The sequence below is a fragment of the Haliotis rufescens genome, unplaced genomic scaffold, assembly GCF_023055435.1.
Source record: "Haliotis rufescens isolate VD_foot unplaced genomic scaffold, xgHalRufe1.0.p SCAF_1, whole genome shotgun sequence".
Lineage (NCBI taxonomy): Eukaryota > Metazoa > Mollusca > Gastropoda > Lepetellida > Haliotidae > Haliotis > Haliotis rufescens.
Window position 1 is genome coordinate 9,721,463 of NW_025963779.1, and position 21,745 is coordinate 9,743,207.

Consider the following 21,745-nt stretch of genomic DNA (forward strand, 5'->3'; position numbering starts at 1 on the left):
ATAAAATAAAAATGGTACGAATTCAAAACTGTTTTGAAATTCTATGCAACCAAAAGAACACAAAAGCAATTTATTGTTATTGACCATGCGACTGACTAACCGTGCATGTTGATGAATACATCCATTGAAGACTCCAAAAACCCACCTTTCTGTTATGTATTTTTTGTTTTATGAAATAATAGAAAACAAATTGAAACCTATAAGTCAACTGTCTTCATTAATACCACATTCTCTAAATGGCACTGAAAAAAACTACATTTGTGATGTACATGGAACAATATCTTCTAAACATTCGTAAGTGTCTTTTTCTGTTCATGTATCAAGAGAGGCTAATGCATAACCTTCTTTTATCCTCTATAAAAACCAATTTCAACAACACAAAAAAACAACAACTTAATATTAGATTACAATTTTAGATGGTAGTATCCCTGGTCGAGCCGGTACACATACACTGCGTGCGTTGTTATTTCAGTCAATAAGTAACACTTTTCGACCTGTTCGATATTTTCATACTCAACTAAAAACCAATCACATTTCTTTGTTACTTTATTACTAACAATATCATTTCTAATAGAAATAGATTTTCGCTTCATAAAAACGTGCTGCTATTGTTAAATCTACTGTTCATGCACTTGGCACATGTGCAGTGCAGTAAAGTAGTAAGTGTGCATCGGGAGCAAACAACGCGTGCTCTGCCCGTAATTTGTTTTCCAAACTGCAACGTGTGTATTGACAAAATACTATTTAATCAGTAGCCTTATTCAGTACAAACAAGAAGATAATTATTTTGTCAAACTACCATTTGTGGACGATGATTATCATATTTAGACTGAGTGCATCTTTGTTCACTCATAGGTTTATATTTGTGAAATAAATTTTCACAATTTTTAATGAATTCCTAATTCAATTTTTTTTTAAATAATGAAAACATGAGTTAAAATATGCAGGACCGTTTCAGATATGCACGGACGCATTTTCGCTTTAATGATATGCACATCCGCGGCTTCAAACCCTGTCTTCAATTAGATGCCATTGATTTGTAGGTATTGTCGGGATGTCGGGCTTTCTTCAACAGTACGTGCAAGTCGTGTCAATATCATGTTGCCCATTAGTCGACATGCTGTAGTTCTTTCGTGGAATACGTTGAAACCTAATGTTGTAAGTAATTTGTTCGAACATTGTCGACTCTTTTAAATATGTAAATTTAGAGTACAGTGAAACAAAACTGCCCGGCAAAAATGAGTTTACAGTTTAAAATTGAATTTCAATAAAATAAAATTAAAAACGTTAACAAAACGCAACTAGGCTGACAACAGTCGCCTAACATTGCAAAAGTAAGGTCCAAAATACAATTACACCATCGAATAACCATGTTTTGTTTACCGTATTTTTATCCACCGTCAAAATACTTTCTTTTGCCCTGATGTTTATGTTTAAACAAAGCAATCTTATTCTCTGATTAGCCCGAAACAAACATGTCTGCGCTTCTCAAATTGTGAGAATAGTCCTTATGACCCTGCATATTACAAATCAGTGGGATCTTTGTTTATACCATTTCCTTCAAAGGGTTGTTTATAGTCGAGTTAAAAGATGCATAGTTGTGTTTCAGTTCATCTTATAACGGTATATTTCGTTAACCAATATACTTGTTTCAACGTACAGATAGGTTACCTATACATACAACCGCATTTGAACTTGGACCCGAACGCGCAGCGCTTCATTATTTCAAAAATGTGTATCATTATTTCAAAAATGTATATCATTATTTAAAGATGCCTACTGGCAATTATTGAAGAAGTAATACATTTCTAAAAGTATTAGCTTCCGCGGTGATGCGGTCGTCAGAGGTGGTTATAGTGGTTTGAAACCTCTGATTACTGTTTAATAACGTAACTCTAGCTCTAACAATTTTAAATACACATTCGTGACCGACTCGTGTTATTTCGGGACAAGCCGAATAGCGACTCGTGCCCCTCTCATGGCCATTTATGCGACCGGGTTCCGTCTTAGCCCAAACGGGCATACCTAAATGTCAACTCGTTGCGTGATGGTTCACATATTATTTCCCCATGTATTATACATATTTCAGATGCAATTTAAAGCACATTGGGACGTGCGGAATTATACAGTATGATTGAACACATTTAACTGTGTCTTGGCTATATTTGTAGATGCAAGACATATGTAAAATCAAAAATTATTTCTGAGGGATTCTTTGACGAAGAACTTAAAATCATACGCGCATTCTGATTGGTTTGTCGTATTTTCGCACATAACATTCATCGACAGGGGACGAGTCTTCTTGCAGGTTACGGAAAGGGGCGAGTGGTGACGAATGTTTAAATACAGTGACACTTTGACTCGACCAAATATATAGTTTTCTTTGGACAGAGGGGCATTAGGAGATAACTTAGTGAGTTGACTAACTACACCCGCTTTGAACAGTATTTCGGTTATATCACGCCGTGTCAGCTTAATGTGGGAGCAACGCCATTCAGGCGGTAGCCATTGTCCACGTAGGTTAAATAAAAACGAGAAAACCAATTCCATAGTCATAAGAAATATCAACCCAAAGCGATGTCCATTGTACAATTCCGACTATATCGTAAGCATGATTGTGTTTGTGAATATTCCACTATCAAATAGTGACCTCTTCCGTGGTCTAGTGGTAGAGCGTCCGCCCCGAGAGCGGGAGGTCTGGGGTTCGATCCCCGGCTGCGTCATACCAAAAGACTTAAAAGATGGTACTTGTTGTTACGCTGTTTGGCGCTCGGCATTAAGGGGCTGAAACAAGGACTTGTCGGCTCGGAGTCAGTATACTGTGTTTGAGTGGTGCAACGGCGGCATGGTAGCAGCCACACACACACACACACACGCCAGTACTGACGGATCAGGGACCACAATAAGGGGAAATCTGGTATTCGAAGCTATAACCAGCAGATCCTGGCACGGCAAAGGGGTAACACCCAGAGAAGCGAATACCGGTGCTTTGCGAAGGACTATAGATGGTTCATAGTTCTTTTTTTAATGATTTTGTTTTGTTTAACGCCACACTCAGCAATATTCCAGCCATAGGACGGCGGCCTGTAAATAATCGAGACATACAAGACCGTGATCGATAGCATGAACAACGGCACACGTCGTCGGGGTATAATGAAACGGTATCAACCCAGTCACCGAGCCTGACTGCCAAATTTATTTAGTTGCCTCTGACGAAAAGCATAACTTGTTGGGGACCTACCCTAACCCGTGGTTTCCGAGTCGACAATAGTGCATTTGCATCCAATTCAGACCCGTAAAGATCCGGTTAGAGTAGGTATTCAGCAACCCATGCTTGTCGTAAGATTCGACTAACGGGATCGGGTGGGCAGGCTCGCTGACTTGGTTGATGCATGTCATCGTATCCCAATTGCGTAGATCGATACACATGACGTCAATAACTGTCTAGTCCAGACTGGATTATTTATATTGCTGGAATATTGCTGCGTGGGGTACATAACAAACAAACCAACAACAGCATAAATACCGCGGGACACCAGGTGTCGGGGAAAAGTCTGCCTGTCCTGCTGCACCACACAGTCTAACGCTTCTCCTTAACAGTTCTCTTGAATACAGGTTCCTCCTTATTTAACGATTTGACATATGTGTATTTACTACAGCTGTTTCTGTTTCATGTTATTTTTACATTTTGGTTGAATAAAATCACATGAGTAATAGTGCAGTTTGTGAGAGTTATATGCGAAGTATTACATTTTATGATTACGTCCAGTTAAGATGTTTTTTAAACTAGTTACCATAGACACGAACTCTCCACTCAATGAGTTGGTTGTGTTGGGAGAGAGGTGGTTTGATTCTAACGAAAAATAATTTCATTATTTTTATGTTCTTATGATTGCCCACCAGACATATTTTACGTGAATCATATATTACGTGTAATACATTCTTTACACACACACACGCACGTACGCACGCACGCACGCACGCACGCACACTCACGCACACACGCACACACGCACGCGCGCACTCATTCCATAACTATCATATATTACGTGTATTACGCGCACTCATTCCATAACTATTATATATTACGTGTAATGCATTCTTCACATACGCGCACACGCACAGACACATACAGGCACGCACGCATGCACACACTCCATAACTATCATATATTACGTGTAATGCATTCTTCACACACGCGCACACGCACACACACACACATACACGCACGCATGAATGCACACACTCCATAACTATCATATATAACATTAACATATTCTTCACACACACGCGCACTCGCGCACACGCACACACACACACATACACACACATTCGATAAATATCATATATTACGTGAAATGCATTCTACACACACACACGCACGCACGCACGCACGCACGCACGCACGCACGCGCGCACGCGCGCACACACCCACATTCCACAACCATCATAACTATATACATTGTATCATTTACAAGTTAATCCATATAAATCAGAGTAAGGAATCTGACAACATTCATCTGCTGTCTACCTTCTTCATCTTAGGGATTTTTTTTCCTTTCCGAATTTCTTTCCGTGCCCTGTCAACTCCATTAATATAAATTATATTATTATTTTAGGCAGTGAGAACACTGTTATTGTGTCTAGACAGATTAGACGGTTTCCGAGTGTTGTGCTGTTGGAATCAAGTCTCCGCTGATCCGTGTAACTAGCTTTAATGCCGTACGATTAATTCTCACATTGGTAACAACTATTCGTCAGAAACATAAACTCCGAATGGTAATGTATTTTGACAGCAGGAAATGCCCATTTAGCCTCCAACACATTATAATTAATGTGTTCCCTTGACAAATGTAACACCATTGGCAAAAGCGACTATCTTTTTCTCTCGGGCCAAAACAATGCTTGGTTAGGTTGCATTATCCTCCTAATTTGACGGGAAATCTTCTGAATGGGGAACCAGCGTTACGCAGGCCGAGGGGATAGAGACTCAGGAAACGTCCATTTGACAACATGTAATTAGACGCACACCGGTCCTACGGCGCTTACTTAGCTGGGCGCGATAATTATCAAATATTAGCATAATTTGTTAATTTCTTTGTAAAGAAGATGTAAAGAATTTGTCACTTTGGCGTGTCAGTGACACGATGATTTTGCCATTTCGCCATCTTGCTATTCAGACTTAATGAGTACAGTACAAATATTGGCTGCTAAATCTGATTCTATTTGTGTAAACTTTGAATTTATTTTTCTATCATGAACATGGGAACAATTTCTGATATCGTGTACGTTATATTTTTTAATAAAATTAAAAGGATGGTTTTTAAGTTGATAATATAAGCATAATATATGCACGAAACTATTTGTTTTTTAAGCCAACATTATCTTGATACGATCAAAATTATATATCCATGTCTGAATAGGAACTGCTTACTACATTAACCATCTTCATAAACATTATTGATGGAAATATACTATGAAATACTCATAATAGTCCCATATGTCTTTTATTCACTATTTATTCACATTATTTCCGAAATTAAAATGTTCACTCGGCTTCATGAAAACGGCATCATGAAGATATTAAACATGCGTTCAAATTAAATATTAGTGAACTGACGGGTTGCGATATTAGAATATTGGTTGGTTTGTTTAATTCTGTAGCGATATATAGCATGTAGCTTTCAACAAATAAATTGTAAATCCACATGACTGATCGTGCAACGACTCACTTAACCGAGTCTAATGCATAATTCAATCTAACTTGATATAATTTGTAAATTTTATTAATTTAAAGCAAAACATAATTATGATTTTGGCAATAGGCACGTGCAACTGGGCTAATTTGAAATACATATGTTTGGTTTCGTTTGAACCCAGCCGAAACACGCAGCCGTACAACGAAGCCGTTACATTGATTACAATAGCCACCGTGTACTGTAATGGTGTCTGAGAAAAATACCGTTTCAAAGTTTTTAGTTATAAGTGGTGAACTTTAAATTATGTATAGACATATGAGATTTGGTTATATCATATTATTATTGTAAGTGTGTTTTCATCTTAAATATATTGATATCAATATAGACATCTATAGACTGTAAAGTGAATACTGCTGTATATCAATCACGTGTAAACAAAGACATGATGAATATTAATCGAACGTTTAACATCAACAAAAATCAATCGTTCATAACATTTATATAAGAACCTAAATCATAAGAATTTCATTTGGTGGATAAGCTGCATTTTAATACTCTAAGATTACCATTTTTATATATAATCTCTACACAGTACTATACCAATTATCCCCAACATATCGACTGTGGTGACATCCCTTAATGGTATTCCCTTCCATTGTCAAAAAAACAACTAAACTTCCACATTATCAAACATTGCTTCCATTTGTAATTCGTGTTTTTCTGTTTCAATATGTTTATCTTCGACGTCCGTTTCCTCAATTATCACATATAAACTGTTTAATAGTTGAAGGGTATTTATGTAGTATATCCATTGTACCCCAAACACTTGTGAGATATTCTATACCCTCAAGAAAATGTCTTCATACCAGTACCCAAAAGACCCTGAGGGTGAATAGCGATACTGTTCTCAAATCCGCACTATTCACCTTTACAAATGACAGCAGTTAAGCTGTCGACACACACTTGAATGCTCATTGTCAGAGTCTACAGTGTATGTATTAAACGTTCTGTGAGGTAAAGGATAGTTTGGTGGATGATGTTTTTACGACAAAAAATGTGTATGGATAGTTTACAAGGACGCCAAAAGGCTAAGAATGTTGTTTAACTGGAAAATGTAATTCATAACATTGCACTTGTATATGGTTAATACAGCTGCTGTTTATAATGTATTTCGGAGGCGATTAATATGTGTTTACTAATGACACATTCAATTTCACGATATTGTTGAAAACACAGTGTAAAATCAAAATTGTAAAGTCAAAACAATAAAACAACACGTAGCGTTATAATTCGATTTTTTTACGAATTATATTAACCTTAAATTGATTAGAATTACATAAATATACGTAAATAATGTTCAGAGAAACTTATTTTTTAAAATTGTTTCATAAATATTTAAAAAAATATTTGATCGTGTATAATGGTAGACAGAATAGTATGCATATCATGTTCCTCGATAATGCTACAATGATAGTGAACTTTGGCAAAAAGGTATGAAATGATATACGATCCTTAGCAAAATAAATATTCAAAATATCTAGGGGATTTTAAAGCATACACGATTTTCACTATTGTTACATGGTTAACAATATAGATTACTGAATTTAAAGTCTTCAAAAATATATGTTTGTTGTTTTTTCTCATCCTTCAATTCAATCAAATATAAAATATGTTTGTCTTAGTCTTTTTTGCATTCTGTGTATTTCTATCAGTTCCCATGCTCAAGTGATTTGGTTTGACATTTATTATCAGTGAACAAGTCCACTAATCACCTTGTATGCACAGGAGCATGTAGAGTCTTAAGAAATAATTCCCATCAGAGATCAAACGCGCTGTAGTGTTAGACGTCATTGTTAGGGTATCATCGTGTTATGATGTATGTATCTTGTAAATCGTCTTATTTCTCGCTTTACCAGCAAAACAAAGTACTCAATCAGTCTGCTAGCACCAGGACCTCAAATATTGACCGAGCCTTAACAAAGACACATTCTGGTCAATCCAAATAGCTGGACAGTGGTCATTTGAGCGCACAAGATCTCTCACAGGTAGCAAGAAAATTGCGCCCCATGGTTTTATTGGACAACAACGAAATTGACCGTTGTTGATCCACTGTAAGACGACGAGTCCTGGACGAACAATACTGACAAAATAAACACGATTGTGATTCGGTTATTTTTATCTGACTAGCCAATATAACTTAACTTGTAACTTACGCAAGACGCTATACTGGTCTACAGTGAAACCGTGATGATTGGCGTAATATATCGTAATGTTATTGTCCCCGAGTAGAAATAACAGCATCGCTGTGACTCCTCCCGTTGTGATACCCAATTTCGTGTAAATGAATTAATGCCCTCTAACCGAAGGCTGGAATTTGAAAAGCATGGGTTTAGTTTATGGTATCCACTTCCCACTGACAAATAAAAATATTTGTTGAAAGACGAGCTGGCTCCGCCTCTGGAGTGATTGACGTGTAAAGGTGTGATCCCACGCTTGTGATTGGTCGTCGCGCCCAGAGGGGTGGGGCTTACATAGCCCGAGGTATTGATGGCTGGAGATGTTTGCAATTTATGTCAGACTGAAGCTAAAATGGAATACTTGGAGAAAAATTAGTGGAGAAATTTCATTGAAATACCCCGACTGACTCGTGTCAGCATCTACAGTTTGGTATCGGTGTTTGGCAAGAGATGTGGTCCTCGCGTGCTTGCTATAACTGATTCTGTTGACAGTGAGCCATCAAGAAGACGCTCGTGCACCTGAAGACGAAAGTGTCAACTGTATGTCTGTGATTTTTTAAAGAGTGTAATCAAGTCGAGTGAGCACCATGCCCCGACCAGGCAGGAACAGCTATGATGAACAGAAGCCTCCCTACTCTTATATCGCCCTTACAGCTATGGCCATACAGAGCTCCGGCGAAAAAATGCTGCCTCTTAGTGATATCTACAAATTCATAATGGACAATTTCCCGTTTTATAGAAAGAACACTCAACGGTGGCAGAATTCTCTACGACACAACCTGTCTTTCAATGATTGCTTTATCAAGATCCCCCGCCGACCCGACCGCCCAGGCAAGGGAAGTTACTGGGCTCTCCATCCTAGTTGTGGGGATATGTTTGAAAACGGGAGTTTTTTAAGAAGAAGGAAACGGTTTAAACTCATGGGCAAACCGTTTTCAGCATCGACTGCGGAATCTATCAAAGCCGGGCTAGACACAGCAGCTTACCTTCAAGAACAGGCAAGGATCCGCCTCCACCAGTTGGCCCCGGGGTCGAGATTTCAACCCTATGGAATCACCCCACACACCCAGCCACACAAACAGTCTTTTAGGATTGAGAATATCATCGCACCTGAGTACAAAAGTTCGTCGTTGTTGCCGCAGTCGATTTTCCCACCCCCATTGCCGGCGTTTGCAAGTCAGTTTTCCTCTCTACCCCCCTCAAGTCTCATCACCCCCTACACGGGTGGGGATCTACCCGTGTCTCTCGCTGGAACATTCTCTTCCCTGTCCTCAAGTTTAGCGGCGAGGTACGGAAGTTTAGCAACAGACTATCAACTCCTAAAAGCCGCGAGTCATGACTTTACTGTTCCGATCAAACCCTCACCTATCAACGCTTTGGCTTTTACTGGACATCCCGCCTCCCACCCATCGATACATGTTCCAGTTTCGGGGTCGACCCTCTCTCCCCCCGCTTCAATCTCTAGTGTGGACAGTGTTTTACCCACCCGGGTAGCCATACCCCCTTCAACTGTGTTATCATCCGGCCCCGAGAGCTGATGAAATATCATGTCAACGAACTGGATCCAGTGCTATAGAAAGGCTGTGAATACCAGCCACTTGGCTAGTTTCAAACTCGCCATTTTGTGTTAGTAACAAAGGACTCAAGTATGGTTATTGAAGGCCAAGACTGACGCCATGTGGCAATGGTCGTATTTTGAGGTAAGACAGTGGCTTGTCTAACGTCTCTACCGACAAATAAACACTTAAAATGTTTCCTAGGTAACCACATGCGCAGAATTTCTGTCAGAAGTGATGCACTGGACAGTGTTGTTTAGGAGTAATTATTTTTTATTTGAATTTTGTAAACTGATGTTGTGGCAGTTTATAAAAAAAACGCATTTATGTTGGCAGTTTGAATATGCACAAATTGTCGTCGTTGCATTTATCTACATGATAAAATTATGAATTAAATGTATTATCAGAAATCACATAAGTGTACATGTCTTCTTTTTTTCATTTCATAATAGACTTTTATGGAAACATTTTACAAGGAAAATGGGCCCCACTTGAGGATCACCTGCCGTTGAAATGAATCTGTCATTTTGCTGTCCTTAACATTTACAATTATATTTTTTCGCATTTAGAAAATATACCAAACATCACAAAAAATAATAATTAATAAAAAAGACTTATTTTGGTGAACACTTCTCAATATTTTGTATTATTATTGTATTTTTTTAATCGCCATACTGTTTAAAAGTCTAAGAATTGGAAGTTTGGAAAACAAAGTGTATAGGACATCTAGATACATTGTATATACATTTAAGTTTAATCATGTTATGGTATTTTTTTAAAGGGATTTTACCATTAAAAAGGGAAGTCTGCATTATATTTTTAAAATGTTGTATAATTGTAATTTAACTGAACCAATTATTTCTGCCTTAATTAACCATTCTACTAAAATGTTAGGAATAGTGCCCGCACTGTCATAAAATAAACACACAGGAAACAGGATCTCAATATTTTTATACCCATTGTTGTCATTACTCAATAAGTTTGCTATGATTTTATCGATTGAATAATAACACAGAGTGCAAAAATCTATTAAAGAAACGGTAATATTAGTCAGGAAACTCGAAAAATATAAAATACAGAGCACAAGCGGGAGAAAATAATAACTCTATTTGTCCCTAATTCGCCAATTTCCTCTTTTGGCTGATCCAACAAAGCAAGATGGCGGCCCTTTTAAATTGGGTCGGTAATATTTTGATTTTGTCACCGGCTTTTACAAATCTGCGAAGAAGCTGGGTTTGCTCTCTCCCTCGGTCCTCATCTCTAACACACGTCTTTATTTTCCTCTGTTTGTTTAAGGTTGTAGGGGTGACGGACGGGAATCACTAGCACCGCCCGGGGGTCGGGAAACACGGCCTTGCTATCTCGGGTCAATATTTCTATTTAACCAAGAATTACTTTATTTGTCGTTACTGTTTACCCAAATTAGATACATGATGATATCAAGCGTTGACGGTCTGTAATGTCACATGGACTATTTGAGCAAATATTGTGAAAATTGATAGGGGAAAAGGCGGTAATGTGTAATTATATCAAGCATACGGCGCGCGGAAGACAGACAGCCAAATCGGCTATGGTTTTATTGCACTTCATGTAGCTGGTGAGTTTTCAACAAACTTGACTAATATGCCTGTTTCAACAAGCAGGCATGCTGAGCTCAAAGCGCTTCTATATTAGCAATTCAGGGTTTTACAAATTTATGGGACAATTTCTCGGATTTCGACTCTACCACTGACAGTTTAAAGGCATAATAAAAGTCAGGTCCTAGCTTACGACGATTTGACATTTCTGACAAACGATAAGCTTCTTGTCGCATGTAAATTGTATTGAATTTCTTAAGGATATTTTAACATTAACACACCATGTATAAGAATTAAGCGTATTTGTAAAATTATTTACTCATAAAAGTATTAAACAAATTCTCAGGGAAGGGTAATATTTTTTATCGTTGTTAGTTTTAATAGCCAGAAGGAATTTGATTTCAGTTTTAAATCAGGACCTGTACGTATACCGCCATTAATATTTTTGTGTCCGGCTAGCATCGGGGTAAATTTCACATTTCTGATTTATATGAACAGATAACAAGTATTTCTTATGATATAATAATTATTATGATATATGTGTTCATACAATATAGTATTCATTGTTCATCTTATATGTACAACATATAATAAGAGTAGAATTTAATCCTTAATTTTATTTTTTTTAAACATTAAGAAATAACTTTAAAATGTTAATGTTAATTTGTATTATTTGGCAGAATCACTTATGTCATTTCAAGATTTATAGAACGTTCATGTCAGTTTACAGACAGCCGTGGCAGCTCGCGGCAGAATATACAGACGTTTATAATACTCCTCTAATTAACGATACAATGCATTTAAAAACTATTTCCCCTATACAAATTAAAAGATAACATGCATTTATGTATAAATATTTTAAATAAGTTAAATAAAATCTCCACTAGGATATTAACACCATAACCTAAGTAATGTATGTCAAGTGTCTTTTTAATGTATCTACTGATACAACCATGTTTGCCTGTGCTGTTCCATCGATGAAAAACTTAAATTAACTGCAGCCCCTTTTTTAACTGTATCAATACACTCCAAGACAGTCAGGAAAAACAACATTAGGCCATACACACCATATACAATTTGCTTTGATTTTAATAAAAACATCAACAATCGATTGCAGTCGACATTAATCAAACAGCTACTTAGCACTTGATAGCACAGTGAACCTCCTCCACCAAATCACAACCCCTTGTTATGCTCCATTTTCACACTATCGCCAGAAGGGACACCATCTCACAGTCAGCTGTACAGTGTCAGGAGCTTGTAACATCAAGAAGGAATCACTACCCCTATAATTACCCTTGAACGGGGCTAAAGGACCCTGCTAGGAGCTTCCACAATTGAAAAGGGACAGTCACAAATCGTCTATTAGGGGTGTTGTTATTGGGTTGATCGACAATTTGATAAGCTAAGCGGTATGGTGCTAGAAATCAATTGAGAGATGTTCCCTCAGGCACGGGGTAGTATTCGTCACAAGAACTGACTTTCTCAATTGGTTCTGTGAAGAGATAACTTGATAAAGACATTATTCACTTAAATGACATCGATTCATACTGTCATCTCATGTACTAACAACTCACCGAGATGTTATTTACATGAAAATGTTAGGTTATGGAAACATGTTTACATCATGTTTCTTCTGGGTGGCGTTAATCACGAAGCTGCATTTTTTAAAATCATTGTTACTAAAACCATTATAAATTGTAAAATTACTACTTAAAAGACCCCAGCCTGATCACGATCAAACAGTTCACGAAATTAATATATTTTCTCGATGACAAAAAGAGCAGTCTCACGCGGAAATCTAACTATTGTGATGTTAAACTTTGTAGGAAATACTGTTTTAATTGCCTCAGAATAATTAAATATATGATTTATACTGCAAGCACCGAATAAAAACTATTTGTTTAAAAATGCTTAACAGTGATAGGTTCAATTTGAATTCATGTTATGTGATTCATCGATGTCGTTACGATAACCAACAAACATGACATGGTTAAAGACAGATGGTCGAAGACATTAAATTATCATATGTACATCATATGATAATACACAATTTAATAAAACCAGTCACGTGGGTTTAAATCATGCGTCAAATAATTTACGGTTGATAGAGTTTAATTAATATTAATTTTTTATTCGAACTTCATTAAAACCGTATATATGATATTAATTATTTGGGATATACCTGCAGATACGACTTCTTCATGTCTATAATTTATTTATATTTTTTTCCGAGGATGTTTATCTTTATAGGAATAACTAATTCAGTCAGTGATGGACGTTCTGGTATAGTATGGACCTGGATAGCAAAACTACATTCACAAATATGCAACAGTGGATATTTTCAAAACAAAATAAGAATTTTTTTTAAACCAAAAAATAATTACAGCGTGAATATGCTTCTACAGTGCATGTTCACTAAATTGTATTGAACAAAGTACAAAAAATATGTTCATAACACGTACTTCGATTATTTCAATGGCTATGACTGCAGTGAAGCATATGATTAACTAGTAATGATATGAAACTGAGCTATTGTAAAGAGCTATTAACATCATCTATAGCCGAAGCTCAATATGATGTTAAACGGCCTTCATAAACACTCAATATTATACAGACCACATTGCTCAGTTGGAAAAGTGGCAGTAGTAAATCTAATTTGTGCTAACGCTCACATCCCTTAGAATTAACATAAACTGCATCTCTGTATGAGAACATGTTTCACATGTATATGCGAGATATATATTAAATCCAAGTTAGTCCGAGTATATTTGCGTCTTTGACATCTTACCTACCTATTTCTACACTTCTGCAGTGCAATGTCATATTGAAAGGAAATCTGTACATGTCAAATCAAAACTAAAAATCCATTTAAGAAACGGGTTTAGAAATAGCAGTGACGGCACTATAATACTCCTTGATCTTAATATTTTAACATCTGCTCATAATTAGAAGGTAAAATCCCGATGGACTAATATTAACAGATGCATAAAAATATCTCAAAAACTTTTTGAACATGATTAATAGGGAAAACAGACAAGCTACATTCTTTTGAAAAAAGTTCATCCGGGGAATAAGCTGTTGTCAGTTATCTAAAGTAACGAAATAACTTGGTATTAATTACCTTCAACGTCTTTTAGTGTTTCAAAAATGACCACCAATGTCATTGAGTGATAACGATTTTGCGGCATTGCTAGCGTCTAGTTGATGTCAGGGCAGCAAACATAACCACGGAGAAGAACGAACACACGCAGGCGAATGGTTAAAACCAGTTAAAAACGGTTAAACTAACAAGGCACAACAAATAAAATCTTGTTCATCAGCATTAGACTTTGGTAAAGTGATGTTGAGATGCATGTTAGCACAAGTAATTAGGTAAAATGTTTGTCACAATGATCATGAAATCGATCCCAGGGTAAAGCAAACAAATGTTCTCTGTGAATACTTTAGTATATTTTTATTAGGCTCAATGGAGTGTAGTGCACCTATTCATGCTGTTATGAATGGTTTGGTCTCGTGCTATTGGTGAAAGTGTTATATTTGTGTAAGAGGACACTTAAACAGATTACATTTAATTTTTTATCAAACAGGATGGCACATCCATGGTAATTAAGGCTCTGCCCCTTAATATCTTTTTTTATTTTTTTCATGAACGTTTAATGAATAACCCATTTTACGTTATCACAATGTCTATCTCATCACACGTGCAATATTCGATAATAGAGCCTCTCTCCAACACTCTCATAACATCACCTGCATCGCTTATGTCATGTTAGATCATAAACATTTATACACAAATAAATTTATTTAATCTCAATCAGAACTTTTTCCTCTGCAAGACTATATATATCGAGTCGTAATTTATTAAGATGCGAACAACTTTTAAAATCATTTACAACACAAAGATATTAATAATCACATGTGACATCTCTCTCTCTCTCTCTCTCTCTCTCTCTCTCTCTCTCTCTCTCTCTCTCTCTCTCTCTCTCTCTCTCTCACACACACACACACACACACACACACACACACACACACACACACACACACACACACACACACACACACATATTATATATAGTTTGAAAGTTTCTCTACTTTTAACAACACGTTAATCGCTAATGGGCCCCCCAAAAGGACAGATTATCCATATAACTAAACACGGGGATAATCAGAACTCTGATCAAGAACGAAACGTATAAACATGGATAAACAGTAAACATGAAGTTATCCTTGGCTGTCTCCTGTTTATTGACAATGCTTTACACCCTTTGATCCCTTCGGTCCAATTTGAATTAAGTATCACGAAAATGATCGTATTTTTTCAAAATAGACATTTTTATCGTGTGAATAACATACTATGTATGTAAATACTTTTATTGAGGCTACATGAAGCAGCACATGCACGTCGTTTATTGACATTAACAGGACCCCCTACGAGGCCTGCTATTCCGGGAACACTAATATCTACACAGTTTGAGGCGGTCATGTAATGGGGAGAAGGAATAAGAGCGTACATGGATATGTACATAAATCACAGACCGGCTCGCTTGGGGGTGGTCATTCTGATCAATATACACGAGAATTTGGTGAAGATTTTATGAAAGTATTACAGGAGGACAATAGGAACATATCAGTATTATGCTGAGAAGCGACGGAGGTATTTTAGGATAGTCGTTTGTTGATAAAAAGTAGTTTACCTGTATATCGCAACTCTTTGCATGGTTTTATAACTCTCGTGTGTGTTTACTAAAATAATATTTGAAAGCAAATGCAATCAATCTTATGTACAATATGTTGCGTCACGTCACTTCATAATTGCTTGAGCCTTGTTATATATCCGTAATGGTGACGTACATATTTGAAACTTTGTGACTAGTTCCAATATTAAATGAAGCCTATACACTTGTAATATTTCTATAATATTTACTGAATTAAAAAGTTGTAATAATGGACGCGTATATAACGTGCCGCGCCTATGAAATTATTGTTTTCTGTGTATGTAAAAACAGTAAAAACAGACATACGTAAACACTTCACATAGCTGCTCAGATAACTATTAGATAGTCTCAGACAAGATGCTGGTACTGATGTTGCAGTAAGGAAAGATATTTATTTAGAGTTTTAAGATGTGTCAAATAGACTCCTATCCCTGCGCAGCGAAGAAACACCAACACAAATCCGGGAAAATGTGAATCGACATTTATGACAAAAACTCATACGATACAACGATGATATAAATCAGGCATCTTAAGAATTTTAGTGTTTGTGATGTGAGTTCTAATCATCTGACAATTAATTAATTGATGTAATTAATTAATTCATGTAATAAAACTGGTATTCTATGTCAAACCTCGACAACCCGTAACCACTCCTGTAGACATTGACAGGAGATTCTATTATATTTGAAAACCTACAGGAAAGATAGTTTACAATATTCGTTGTAAAGTTTATGAATAACAGCTTTGATAACGTTTATGCCATAAAAATAATTCTTGAAGAAGCTAGTTTTATGAATTCCATTGTGATACATAAAATGTCTTCAGAAAATGTGCATTTTTTAAATAAACGCCCCACCTCAATAACTGCTGTACACACAAAGCAGGTAATTGGGGTATTCCGACAATGAATAATACCTTCATTCTATACCAGGCCGAATAAATGATGAAACGTGAAACGAGGCCATGAAAATATGATATCATACATTACGAAAGTGCGTTTGTACATTAAATGCCGATTATGTGGTTATTTATACAATTAATATTGAATTATGGCTACTGTGTCGCTAAAGATGCGAAGATGCTTCTTATTATTCTAAATAACCCAGCGCTCTTTTCAATAACCATCTACAGCGGGGTAATAGAGATGGGCTATGTATTCTGACTCCAAAACCATCTAATTGGATTCTTTGTTAATCAAATGAAATGCGACAGCACTTTCCTTTCAGAGGGTGTTTATATCAATACACTTGTGTTGAGGTCAGTGGAAGGCCTTTACAGATTACCCATCTCTTTCACAGCTAGCGACAGTTCGAGCATTCTCTAAGCTATAGAACGGCCCTCGGCTATTCATGCTTCGGTGTCGTTTCAACATCGAGGACCACCGGAAATTAGAAGTATTGCGACTTCTTTACAAAAAGAGTTAAAACGAAACGGGCTTCCGACAGTAGCTTCAAGCCTTACTTATTCATCTTGAATAAACATTCTTTGAATGAGGTTTAAAGGTGATAACATCACTCATAATGAGAACAGTTTGCATAATTGTGTGAGTGTTTGCTCTGTTTGAGTTTGGACTGGTATTGTGACAAACTCGGGTATTCTGACAGTCAACTCGACGGTTGATGAATAAAATATCATGAAATACATTTTAGCTTTAAACGCTGCTGAATTAATAAATGCATCGTGAATAAATTTGAAATTCGAACATGTGATGGTGAATCTTTTAAAGCGTTTTATGCTTCAAATGATGCATTTAGAATATATTTAAAAGATGGATATGTTTTATGCGAAGCGAACAAGACACCGTAAATCCATAGTATTAATAAACATGGTCAATTCAAAGCTACAGATTAGGCCTACACAACACATGCAATTAATCTTGATAAGTGTGCAGATATAAACTGAAATTTATTTTAAACGTTTTCAGTTAATGCAAAGTATGAATAATGGTTTCAGAAAGGGATTAAGCCCGACAATATTTCTTTATTAGCTTTTTACTAGATACTGCATAGTTCCATCAAACGGAACAGAACGGACTGGTTCTAGGTGCCGCTGTACAAAGCGATCTTAGCTCTCTGCTGATCGCAACTCCTACACCTTAACATAGACGTAGCGCTAAGATTGTTTTGTACAACGGCACCCTGTTCTAAAATGTTGAGTGGCGCCCCCTAACGTATAAAGTGATCATTGTTAGATGGTTTTCGTTGTCAGTATCGTTGTATGTTAAAATCATTTTCCAAAATGGGGTATACGTTATGACTCGTATATCGTATAGAAGACGACTCATCTACACCATTATGTGGTCAAATTTCATATGATCAAATATAGAACCCAAATGTACGTGCATTCTCCTTCGTTCCCTTTATTCGACAAGATGCCACAACATGTATATCATAATCAGCAATATGTTAAATGACAGTTCAAAGTTCAAATTTCTCATTTAGTACGTAAGGGATTCAGCCTAAAGTACATTTATTTATATGGTAAACATGGACATATAAAGTATACTTATGTACACCATTAACAGTGAAATTGGTTCTATTATATGTATAATGGCATATAGGCCTGGCCTATACATAACTGCTGGTCATCATACATATTCAAATCATCATACGGGGCGGTCGGGTAGCCTAGTGGTTAAAGCTTTCGCTCGTCACGCCGAAGACCCGGGTTCGATTCCCGACATGGGTACAATGTGTGAAGCCCATTTCTGGTGTCCCCCGCCGTGATATTACTGGAATATTGCTAAAAGCGGCGTAAAACCAAACTCACTCACTCACTGAAATCATAATACACTTTTGTACTTGACCAGTCCATTGTAAAAAATGCACATAAGAAGACGTCATATTTCTATATTTACTACTGACATGCATGTACTTTGGCTGGAGGCCGTAAAAAGACTTTGTGAAACCATATTTCTTTAGAATTTGTTTTCATCATATATAATATATGGGTAATTGACGTCATTTTATTTTAAGCAAGCGTCTGCAGCGTCTTTAACATCATACCTGTTAATCCAGTTACTAATTTGTCTAGATCATGTTTTATATTAAATAGTTTTGCCCACTGAGGATTGTGAGACGAGACTTATGATTATATTCATCACTTCCTCCCCCCTTTTGAAGAAATTAGATCATTTTAAGAATAGCTATTACTGCAACCACTTCGTAAAGTAATAAAACAAATAAATAAAACTATATAAATAGTGTTTTTTATGACAATAACACAACGCTTGATAAACAGGTGTATTGAACTTAAAAAGGCATCTTATATATTTTCTTTCAAGAATGCTGGACAGCATTTGGGTTTTGGCGAATAAACTAAAATGATTAATAGGCTACAAAAAACAAACAAACACATTCTACATTATTTTGATATTTGACGAAGACATATCAGTTAATGATCTCAGCTTCTGAATGAGTTTGGTCTTGATCCCACATGCACCATACAGGGAACCCTATTCATGTTAATTTGAATAATTTCGCTCTTTCGCCATCACCTCCTTGCAAAGAGAATGGAAGCTCTTAAAATATTAACTTTTTAAAGTTTCAATTTTTATTCTAAAGATAATGACATGGTACATGTACTATTTATGATACAAACGTTACTCCGTGACATGTGTTTTTCAATCTGGTATGTTTTACAACTATTCCGTCATAGATTTCATGAAGTTCGTTTCCAGCAAGAAAACTGTGCAGGTGTTTTGGTTCGAAGAACTCTGATCACTTCGCTATAGAAAGTCACTCTTCAGTGGAACACAGTGATTACATCATTGTCGCTCCGTTTGTTTGGTGAACAGAGCCTGGCGAGAACGTGTGTGCAATTGTTCCAACAGCTTCGGGGTCTTGTCATGCGTTGAGAGTTTCATCTTCCGTGTTTTAGCAGCGTAAAGTTATTATATATTTAACTTTAACGAACTTTGAATTGGGTTTTACACTATTGTTTCAACATTGCCGAGAGGGACACTGGCTTCCTAATTTGCAGGAAAAACAGATGTTCAACGAGACAGGCCAACACCTGACCCACCCGATTCTAACACTGGCGGATGTAGATATTATTTGAAAGCTTGAAAATACATACACTTACAAAAAACCTCCAAGTTGGCTGCCAGGACAAGCTCATCTGCTCACGAACACCTGGAGTCATCACTGATGTTGCCGCTAATCGAGTGTGATATCTTTGAGTTTGGTCATTGCCCTGACTTGTCACGTCAGCCAGCTGGTCAGCTCTTCGGCGTTGGTGGTTCACGTACTTTAACAGCTGGTCAGTTATCAGACTAATATAATAGAACATACTTTACATATACTGATCCAAATAAGTTAGGGTATCATGAGTATTTTGGGATGTTTTGTTGCAGTAAAACTGAGTACATAATTTCATAAACATATCCCCCCAAAACATTCATGATACCTAATTTCATTTGTTCAGTAAATTATTACTTTGTTAATGAACTTCATGTTAAAGAAGCACCCAGTAGGTGTTGGACACCATATGAACTGGTTATCAGTCCCCAAGCAAGTTGGACTGAATGTGTGCAAATCTACATTAACATGAACAGTCGGCGGTAGAAGGGTATACACCCATGTTTGATGATGGCAAACAATGAAACAAACAAGAAATAGTTATTTGATGGTTTTGTTTTTGATACGAGTGACATAGTTATGTTTTGGACCTAAAGTTTGCAGTTTTTCGGCGACGTTGTGAAAACATTTGTTATTTTTTGGTCATATCCAATTTTCAAGTGTATCCTTTCTTTGCCACACAGTTTACTTAACTGTGTTTATTAAAGAAAAACGTTTTTCGTGATGCCCTCGGAATTAGATGTGGAATCAAGATCTTCATTGTTAATATTTAATTAACTTATTGCTCTAGAATATTCTTCCAGTATTTGTTCGAGAGTCCTATTTGCCAAAGCAGGCTTTGCCAGCCCCAATTAACAAATTTTGTCCGGGAGATCATTAAAAATTCTCATTTCAACGTGCTCGATATATTTATTCTATATTTGTCTGTTCTATGTGATATCACTTTACACGATTATAACTAGTTAATCAAACACACAACCAGTGTATAGCAACAATGATGGAAGTTAACGTTAAGCGCCACAAAATGAGGTTAGTGGTATTGTTGGAAGTTTGAGAGAGAAAGTGTTATTTTTAATTCAGTGTGAATGTTTTAATTATTTCTAAAATCAATATAAACAATAAAACCGACAGCTGTTGTATTGTGGTAGGTTTGCAGAAAGGACACGTTATCAAAATAATGAGTGTGTAAATATTGCTCATATTTGTACATCTATTGAGGCTACTTTGAAAGACATAATACATTATGTGGAAGCTCACATAACATTTAATTGTAAACACGTGCGGCATGTATGCACGTATTCATGCCAGTATATGCATGCTCGACTAGGATGCAAATGATGCAATTATAACAATGGTTATGCTTTTAACGTCGGTGTGAAAAGCGTGTCACTGTGACGCTCAAGTAAACCTAACGATTTTTCTATTCAATTATTGTTCATTGTGAAACCAAATATGTGATAAAACTAACATATGTAGTGATCTTTGAATTATTCTTCTATAATGAAATGTCGCATATTTCCTGCACCTAGCCAAACTACAAGGATATATGTTACATAGACCGCACATCATTCAGTCGGTAACATTGTGCCCATCACCGTGTTTATTTCACACACAAAACAGAAAACACAAACACATTGAGGCGGGGAAATGATAATATGCTGTTCATGTGTTATGGTCTTTGAGCATTCAATGCATATATAACACGGACAGCACAGCTTATTGAATAATGCGACTGAATGTGACTAATGAACACAGCGTATGTAACTGTGTGGAAGGATGCTACTGTGCTACTGTGCTACTGTGCTACTGATGGAACGAATGAGTTAAGACGTTCTTGTCCCTGTCATCCAAGAATAGACCAACAGATGACGGGATCTTG

General features: G+C 36.6%; 1 protein-coding gene across 1 annotated transcript; it reads left to right on the forward strand.

Moving 5' to 3' along the window:
* The first annotated feature begins 8,253 nt into the window (after window positions 1-8,253).
* LOC124136664 (forkhead box protein B1-like) lies at window positions 8,254-9,905 on the forward strand. The gene has a single exon (XM_046502634.2). It carries the CDS (start codon window positions 8,524-8,526, stop codon window positions 9,472-9,474), a length of 951 nt encoding a protein of 316 aa, XP_046358590.1. The 5' UTR covers window positions 8,254-8,523; the 3' UTR covers window positions 9,475-9,905.
* The last annotated feature ends 11,840 nt before the right edge of the window (window positions 9,906-21,745 follow it).

Excerpts from the sequence above, each read along its gene's own strand:
- LOC124136664 (XM_046502634.2), top strand. The coding sequence starts at position 8,524 with ATGCCCCGACCAGGCAGGAACAGCTATGATGAACAGAAGCCTCCCTAC.